We start from the raw sequence: 9,442 nt of genomic DNA, 5'->3' as shown, positions 1-9,442 counted from the left end.
TTTTAAAAAATTTTTCCCCCAGCTTTATTGAAGGATGATGGACAATTAGTACCATCCCATCGTACAAGTCGAGCAGCTGTTTTTCTCCGGTGACAGCTGGCATACGATAACACGTTAGTGTCACTGTACAGCACAGTGACCCAGAGATCTCTCTAACCGAGAAGGGGTCGCCCCACTCAATCAAGGACCCCACGCGCCCCTCACATAGTTTGACGACACCGTGGATCCCCCGCCGTGATCGGACGTGAAATACACCAGCGTCCTGTTTCTCAAGCCGTTTTCTTCAATGGCACGGAGAATTTCACCTTTACGAGAAGAACGAGACGCGTCGGGACGGAGCATGTACAGCACAGTGACCCAGAGATCTCTATAACCGAGAAGGGGTCGCTCCACTCAACCAAGGACCCCACGCGTCCCTCACATAGTTTTACGACATCGTGGACGATTTTCTATGATTCTGTCTCGCGAGCCCGGGTCACGGCGCGATGGCCCACGCTTACCTACGATCCAGTCCATCTCCTCCACGTGGTCGCCGTACAGGCCGTGCTGACTCTTCCCCCGGAACCGTCTTGCCGTGACCAGGGGCAGGTGCACGTGCAGCAGAGAGACGAACAGCAGGAAGGGCCTGTGCTGGTTTCTGAAACGAGGGAATCACTCTTCACCGATCGGGGCGTCTGTTCTAAAACTGCCGGGTCGGTTCTTTCAAAGCGGAGACTCGCGTTTTCGAAAGCGGCCCATGGAAAAGGCTGACTGCTTCAAACCTATCTGCCCGGACGGTCGGGTTAGTAAATCCTCACGAGGACAGAGAGACTCTGATGCTCTGAGAACGCATCTTGTTAAAACGTGATGCTCTAAGGTGAGCACGAGGCATAGGAAAAGGTGCTCAACATCACCAGCCATCAGACAAATGCACATCAAACCACGACGAGCTGTCACCTCGCACCTGTCAGAATGGCCGCCGTTAATAAATCAACAAACGAGGGTGGGCGAGGATGTGGAAAAAAGGGAACCCTCCGGCACTGTCGGGGAACCCGCCGGGGACTGCAAAGGGGTGCGGGCCCTGTGGGAAACAGTCTGGAGTGTCCTCGGCAAATTCAAAATACAGCTGCCTTATGATCCCACAATCCCACTTCTGAGTATTTCTCTCAAGAAAACCAAAATACTCCTTCGAAAATGTCTACGCAGCCCTGTGTTCGCCGCACCACTACTGACAGCAGCCAAGTCGGAAGCAGCCTCGGTGCCCCAGGACGGACGAGTGCGTGAAGAAGCTGTGGTCCCTCTAGGCCATGGAATATTACTCGGCCAGGAAAAAGAATGACCTCTTAACCATTTGCGACAACAGGAAGGACCTAGAGGCTATTCTGCTGAGTGAAATGAGGCAGATAGAGCAAAGCAAATGCCATAGGATGGAGCTCAAATGTGGACTCTGAGGAACTGAATGAACGAAATGAAAACAGACTCGCAGATCCAGAGAACGTCTCGTTAGTTGCCAGGTGGGAGGGGATCGGCGGAGGTATGAAAAGGCGGGAGGGATGAAGAGGTACAAATGCGGCAGTGACGAAATCTTCACGATCATGTAAGACGCAGCACAGGGAATAGAGTCGAGAATATTGTAGTCGCCACGTGTGGTACGAGGCGGGGACTAGATTTTTGGGGGACACTCACTCCAGAGTTATAAACATGTCTCATGACGATGGTTTACACCTGAAAGGAATATGATGTTGCACATCACCTTTAAGTGAACATGAAATAAAACATATTTACGAAAAGAGAAAAGAATGAAAAAAAAAAAACCAAACACACCCACGAAAGGGATGAATTCGGTACCTCTCGATGTAGGCCACCGCTTCCTCCAGCAGCCGACCGGCCGTTCTTTCCAGATCCATGGGCTGCTCGACGACGTCGCCGTTTCTCATCAGGATACAATTCCAGCGCCGCACGAAGCCGAAGCTGGCGTACCAGGACGCGAAGAACAGGACGACGAGGCCGGCCGCAGCCGCCACGGCTCTCCGAGGTACCGGGACCAAGCCGCAGGTCCGGCCGGGGCCCAGCGTCAGGACGCCCAGCGCCATCAGCCGGGTGTAGTGCCAGAGCGTCGGCATCACGACGCCGCTCACTTGCCCGGGCCGGCCTGGCTGGCAGTCGTTGATGAGCGTCAGGGGCATGCCGTAGAAGTAGTCGAAGCCGTGGCGGAGCGGGTGGTGGCAGTGGTCCGTGCGCGAGTGGCAGTTGACGCCCTGGTGCCATTTTCCTGAGGATGAAGGAGACGCGTCAGATGCGTCTGCGGTCGGGGGGTGGCGGGGGGGGGGCGCTGTCTGTCTCGATGCAAAGTCGGAGCGGCCGCGACGTGAAGTAGGAAAAGGCGGCGACAGAAATCGCCAAGAGGAAACGCGTCGGACGGAAGCGCGGAAGGTGAACGGAATGTAACACGAGTTGGAAAGAGAAAGGAATAGAAAAAAACTTCCGTGATGCCGGCGTTGACACGGAGCTGGGACGCTCCGGGGACCCCGATGAACGCAGCCACGTGGCCACCGCCACCCCGCGATGCAGGCTAAGGTGTTCTGGAGCGTTCGGGGTTACGCGCTTGCAGCCCTGAATCGTTCTGCTGCGACGGGATTCACGAAATATCACTGGCTGTTGTTTTGTTTTTTTGTTTTTTTGTTTTTTTACTTAAAAGAAAACCAGTTGAAAACAGGACTTGGCTTTCGAATAATCTTATGACGGCAAAAGTCACCGTGTTCCTCCACGAACCAGTAATCAGGGGACTCCTGGAGATTTTTTTCCCCCCCAAAGCGGGAACTCATAACGGGATCATAGAGATAGGACCCATGTCCGAGCGCTGGCTCATCCACGGCCACCTTCTGTCTCACGTGCCCCCGACTGTCGGCCAGCTTACATGTGGGGACAAAAGAAGAGAGAAGAGGTTCCGACCCACTGTCTGCCCCAACTTCAAAACGGGGAAGATAAACCAGGTCCTTGCCCCGTGTCCGCTCCTGACACGAGACGTCGGCGAAACTTGCGGGAATTTGTTCCGTAGAAAATAATTAAAGACTCGCCAAAGACACGAACGCACGGCCGTTCGGTTCTGGTAAATGCGGACATCCATCTGTTTCTCTGTTTTAAAGAAAATGCTATGCACACCGTGGGAGGCTGAAGGCAGCGTCCGCGGTCGGGCACTGAATCCGCACGGTGGCTCAGGAAACGTTTTCGTCTATGCAGGTGGCCGAGAAGCTTTATTCTTCTTAGGACTGAGAAGCGAGACAAACAGAAGCATGTAGACGTCTCAGGAGGCCTTTGGGTGATCCTGGGGAGATGGGTTATGCTATGTATGGACTGAGTGTCTGTGTCCCCCGAAGTCGTGTTGAATGCTAGTGCCCCAGGCGTTGGTATCAGCAGGTGCGGCCTCGGACAGGTGACGAGCTCAGGCGGGCGGTGTGAGCCCTCCTGGATTCGGAGCCGGGGGCCTGTGCGTTAAGCTGACGGAAGACACAGGGATGAGATCGGTGCTCTTTATACGAGACCCCGCCGAGCTCCCGCGCCCCTCCCCCCGCTGGGGACGCAGCGAGTCGACACGTCTAGGAACCAGGACGAAGGTCCTCGGCAGGTGCCGAGTCTGCCGCTGCCTTGATCTTGGACATCCAGCGTGCAGAACTGTGAGAAACAAACGTATAGAATATCTGTGTGCAGAGCGGCAGGGAATTTTAAGAGGTGGAACAGTGATTCTTCGTTGCCGTGGAGATAAAGCCGTGCCGACCAGGGCGTGTCACAGCTCTCTGTGACCTGAGCACGGACTTGGAGCGTGGGAAGGCTCGGTGGGGAACGGACCGGCCGTCCCTGGCCCGCGGGGTCGGGCTGAGCACCCGTGGCCCCCATTTCCTAGTGTGTAAGATGGGGCCGCTCCCTCCAAGCCCACGGGCTCACCGAGGAACAAAAGGATTCAGAACCAGAGCGTCCAGCCCATGACAGGAGGGCGCCCGCCTCTCCTGCCCTGTCTGTGCGGGAAGAGGTGACCGGGCAGCCCGAGTCTGCTGCCACTAGCAAGGCTGTCCTGCCAGGCTGGGCGCTGGCCGCTGTCTCAGGGCTGGCCACACTCTGAGGACTGGCCCCGCCCAGGGCGGACACCATCCCTGCACCGTGGGCTGAGCCATCCACGCCGATGGAGCTCCGGACCCCTCCCGGAGCTTGCCATGCAAAGCGAAGCACTGATCCCACCTCCGAGGGCCCTGGGCTGGCACGTGGCCCTCTCGGGGACGGTCATTCTAGCCAAGGGCCTGCTACGTCGGGAGGGGAGAGCACGCAGATGTCCGGGGGGCGGGGAGGAGGTGAATCGAGCGAGACTCTCGCGTTGGAATTACTGGTCAGCGACAGATTCCCACGCTGCTGCCGATCCAGGGCACGTGGGGAGTGGGAGGTGGGTTGTGCTTCTGACACATGACCTTTTCCCCTAGGGGGAGGGCCGTTTCTGGGGGTGGAGGATTTTCGAGATGGGTGCGGGGCGAGTACCTATGAGGCCCGTCGAGTACCCTCGCTGCTGCAGGATTCTCGCAAACGTGGTCTCGTTCTCGGGGAGCCCGCCGGAGCAGGCGTTCCAGGGCAGTACCCGTGTCCTGCCGCTGGTGTCCATGCCTGTGGGGGAGAGGGGACACGAGGCGCTCACCTTCCGTGGGCTGCACTGGGGGCCCGCTCTGCGGACGGCTGCGCACGCTCCCAGGGGCCTCTCCGCAGTGCCCGGAACTGTTTTTTTTGCTTGTCACGACGGGGGAGGGGTGCTGCTGGCACTTTGTGAGTAGGGACACCTACAGGGGCACAGGACAGCACCCCCAGAGACCCCCCAGCCCCAAACGTCAGCAGTGCCGAGGTAAAGAAAGCCAGGGCCTTTGAGAGAGTCTGTCCATCTATGATCTCATTTTACTAATCGGTCTGTCTGTCTGTATCTACCTCCCGTCACCTACCCTGTATCATTTATGTATCTATCATGTATCTACCATGTATCTTCTACCATCTACCTATGCTCTATGTATTTATCTAACCGTCCATCTTCTATCTACCTATCTATCTGGCATCATCTATCTCTGTCTATCATCTATCATCAGTCAGTCAGTCTGTCTGTCTGTCTATCTTTCTATTATCTATCTATCTATCTATCTCTCTATCATCTATCTCTCTATATCTATCTATATCTATCTCTCTCTCTCTCTCTATCATCTATCTCTCTATCTATATCTATCTATCTATCTATCTATCTATCTATCTATCTATCTATCTATCTATCTATCTAGAATTTAGCAGGTGTACTCCTCACCCCCAGGACCTCAGAACACAGCTGTATGTGAAGCTGAGTCTTTACAGAAGGGATTAAGGTAAAATGAGCTCACCAGGGTGGGTCCTGATCCCATAGGACTGTGTCCTTATAACAAGAGATGAGGACAGAGACACACACAGAGGGACGACCACGGGAGGACACAGGGAGGGGACAGTGCCTACACGCCCAGGAGAGAGGCTTCAGGGGGATCCAGCGCTACCCACACCTGGATCTCGGACATCTGGCATCTGGGATGTGACACATAAATGTCTGTCCTTCAAGCCGCAGTCCGTGGTGTTTTTCTGGCCCCCCAAATAGACTAACATGATGGTCCTGGGACATGTGACCCCAGCACAGCGGGTTCACCGCGTCTGCTGCTGCCGAACTGCTTCCACGCGGGGTCTTACAGACAGTGCTACACATGTGTGTTCAGGACACACACGCGCACTTGCCAGGTGCATAGGCATTGCTGGCTCACGGAGCGGGCAGGCCTTCGGCTGACGCAGACCGTCACCAACGAGCCTCCGAAGGGCCTCTGCCCGGGGTCTCTGCACCTGCCGTGCCTGACGAGTCCCACCTCCTGCACGTGCTTGCCGACAGCTGGTCCTGCCTCTCCTTTCCCTTCAAGCCCTCCGCTCAGTAAAATTCGGGCTTTGTTTATTGTTTTGAACGGCCTCGCCAGCCCGCGTCGTGCTCACTGCACGACTACCAGTTTCGACGTGGCTTTGCGGGTCAGGTTCGCTACCGTTGCCCTAAGAACTCAACACAGATCTGGTGCCCTGAAGGACGATACTCTATCTTCTTGCGTTTCTGCGGACGGGAACCCTACAATCAAGGTGCCCGCGGGGCGGCGGTCCTGCTTGAAATGATGCCCGCGTTCCCTGGCTCACGGCCGCTTCCTCATCTCCAAAGGGCCTCACTCCAAGGCCACACTGCTTCCCTGACTGTCACTCCCTACTTCCCTCCCATGAGGACTGTTGTGATGACGCTGGGCCCCCCTTCCCCGCCGGCTCGTCCGCGATCCTGTCGGCATCTGCAGCTCCTTCTCTTGCTCACACACCCGCGCGATCCCCTCTGCCATATGAGGAAACGTGCGCTGATGCTGGGCATGTGGATGTGACATGCTTGGGGGGGGGTGCACGACTCGGCCCCCCGCGCCCACCCGGAGCTCATCTAAAATCATGACTTCACATCAATAGGGGTGCAGATATGTCAACCGATCGACAAACTTCACTACCACTGACGACTTTCAGCGTTCTGATTCCCAGGGATCACGCTTATTATTATTTTTTTTTGGTAGGGCTGCCGAAAACGCAGCATTTATGTAATGACGGGGGGCGGGGGCAGGTTGCATGTAATGTTTCTACCGCAACCTTCACTCTGGTGATTAAAGACAACCGATGCGGGGACGGACGTGCTCCTTTCTCCCTGGTCCCCATGCGGCACCCACCTGATCTGAAAGCGTGTCTCCCAGTGAGGAAGGCCGCTCGGCTCGGGGTGCAGACCGGGGCGGCCGCCAGGTGCTGCGTGAGCCTCACGCCTTCTTCTGCCAACCAGTCGATATGCGGCGTCCTGAACAAACCACACACAGGTCACGGGCGGGAAGAGGACGTGCGTCCAGCCTGAGCAGACCCCCGCGGCGGAAAGCATGGGCACGGAGTGCGTCCTACGACGTCCCTTACGAACGTCACTGGGTTTTAGAGTTAGTTGGGGTCTGGTCCCCTGCGGGAGCAGGTAAAACCACCTCTCAAAAGTGCGATTCGCAGTCCCAGTCCCAGGGGCTGGTGTGGTTTGAATTATCCACTAGCAGCGCAGGTGGGAGCTAGCGGCTTTCTCCTCTGCTTGTCCAGGTCCCAAAGTTAGGAGGGAGGGGAGGGGCTTACGGAGGAATGGGAGTGGCTTACAGAGCGAGGGGTGTGGCTTGCGGACGAAAGGGTGGGGCCGATTGGGACGGGTGTGGCTTACGGAGGGAGAGGCGTGGCTTACGGAGGGAGGGGCGTGGCTTACGGAGGGAGAGGCGTGGCTTACGAAGGGAAGGATGTGGCTTACGGAGGGAGGTGAGTGGCTTAGGGATGAAGGGGAGTGACTTATGGAGGGAGGGGCGTGGCTTACGGAGGGAGGGGCGTGGCTTACGGAGGGAGGGGTGTGGCTTAACAGCTGTCAGCTCTCACACACCAGAAGCTGGAGTGGAACTCCCCCTTACAAGCAGGAACCCCAAAGTGACTTGACTTAGTCCCCACTCTCCATAGCACGGGGAGACGGAGGCAGAGGAAGGAAGGGTGCGGCCACCAGTCCAGGAACGCCTGGGGCCCCCAGAAGCTGGAAGAGGAAGGAAGGCCCCTCCCCTGGAGCCTCGGGAGGGAGCAGCGTGGCCCTGGGACACCTGATGTCACACTCCTGGTCTCCAGGACCGGGGGGAGGACGCATTCCTGTGATTTTCAGCCACCCAGTGTGTGGTCACTGGTTAACGCTGCCCAGGGAAACACACGTTCTATGTTGTTTGAAAGGCTTTGGACTCTCTCTTTTCCTGTCGAAAGCTAAGCTGTTCGGTGTTGCGGTCTGATGCACTAAGCAATTTCCTGCTTTCCTCGGGCAGATTTTAAGTGCAGCCTTCAGCCAAATCCAGACACAGACACGCATGACCGCCAGCACCATCGCACTGTACCTCAGCGTATCGTTTCCATAGCAACCCAGATCCCCAATGCCAAGATCGTCTGCCATTATGAGTAGGATATTTGGCTTAGAGGCATTGGCTGCCTTCACTTCGCAAGTCCTCAGAAGCAAACATACAACGAGAAGAGGCAAACGGTCCCTGCAGAGAAAAGCGAACGGCAGAAATAAACGCGTGTAATTTGGAATGAAAAGTCAGCGTCTCAAACGCACTCGCTGGGCAGGCTTCCGAATTTCCATTAAGTTAGGATTTAACCGGGGTTGAATTTCCGAATTTCCATTAAGTTACCATTTAACCGGGGTTGAATTTCCGAATTTCCATTAAGTCACGATTTAACCGGGGTTGAATTTCCGAATTTCCATTAAGTTACGATTTAACCGGGGTTGAATTTCCGAATTTCCATTAAGTCACGATTTAACCGGGGTTGAATTTCCGAATTTCCATTAAGTTACGACTTAACCAGGGTTGCGGCAGCTTTTGATTCCTTTGTCCCAGGTGCTTGCAGGACAGCACGCACCTGTGCCAAAGCTTTGAATCCAGGCCCCTCCTACCTAACCTTGTAATTAGCCGCTTCAGTGAAGGCGGCTCTAACGCGGGCTGCAACGCGCGGGCTGCGACGTCAAGGGCAGGGGTGCAGGGCCAGCAGGGCCCCTCCCGCTGCCCAGGCCCAGCTGTGCGCCTATCGCCTAGTGTCGCGTGTCCCCTTGTTCCGGCTGCGCCATGATGGTGGCGGGGCAGCCGGGCGGGGCAGCGGGAACACTGACATGTGAGATAACGGTATGGCGCCCACGATCGGGGGGTGTACAGATAACGGTACGCCTGCCACCATCGGTGGGGGGGATACAGTTCAGCTGTTTTATAGCGGATTTGAAAGGCTTGTTACCAGCGAGCGCCAGGAGCGCACAGGCGACCGTGCGTAAAGGGACTTGGAGGGGAAGCCGGGCACCCCCGGATCTACCCTACACGCTCTGTAGCCGGGAGGCGCGCGGGCCTGGGTCGTTCTGATCCCGATTGCAGCGTGTCCCGGGACCCGGCAGGGCCCCCGGCGCCGTTCTCATTTGCCGATTGCGCCCCGGTGCGTGGGGAGGGAGGGCACACGGGCGAGACGCGCTGCGTCTTAGGGTCAGCGCTGGGGTGGCGCAGGTCGGCACGTGGCTGGGGAGCGTAGCAGGGGGACCAGCCTGAGCTCCCGGGACGCTAGTGGGGGCCACGAGGGCGCGTTGTAGACAGTGGGGTTTGGGGACGCGACCTAGGGGTTTGTAGATAACCATCCTTAGTGGGGCGGCGGCGGGGTTACAGGCCGACCACGGCGGGGCCCCGCGGGCGAGTCCTGGAGGCTGGCGGTGAACCTAGCGTTTTTCCTCCTCCCCCTCCTCCTCCTCCTCTCCCCGCACCCCGACTTTTCCTCTTCCCTTCACCAGTTCGCTCTTTCTCTACTTCTCCTTCCGTCTACCCCGCGGAGACATTGT

The 9,442-nt window shown here is 57.0% G+C and overlaps 1 protein-coding gene across 1 annotated transcript in view; it reads right to left on the bottom strand.

The window, feature by feature from the left end:
* LOC102897599 (arylsulfatase D) overlaps window positions 1–9,442 on the bottom strand; it is a 19,060-nt gene that overhangs the window by 9,357 nt on the left and 261 nt on the right. The window contains exons 2-6 of the mRNA XM_006916131.2: window positions 7,968–8,114; window positions 6,753–6,874; window positions 4,504–4,626; window positions 1,828–2,251; window positions 501–637 (exon numbers count right to left, since the gene is read on the bottom strand). Of these exons, the coding sequence (XP_006916193.1) occupies window positions 501–637; window positions 1,828–2,251; window positions 4,504–4,626; window positions 6,753–6,874; window positions 7,968–8,114 (953 nt within the window). The remainder of the gene's footprint in view (window positions 1–500; window positions 638–1,827; window positions 2,252–4,503; window positions 4,627–6,752; window positions 6,875–7,967; window positions 8,115–9,442) is intronic.

Source organism: Pteropus alecto, unplaced genomic scaffold (assembly GCF_000325575.1).
Source record: "Pteropus alecto unplaced genomic scaffold, ASM32557v1 scaffold96, whole genome shotgun sequence".
Classification (NCBI taxonomy): domain Eukaryota; kingdom Metazoa; phylum Chordata; class Mammalia; order Chiroptera; family Pteropodidae; genus Pteropus; species Pteropus alecto.
This window is presented reverse-complemented; position numbering and strand designations above follow the sequence as displayed.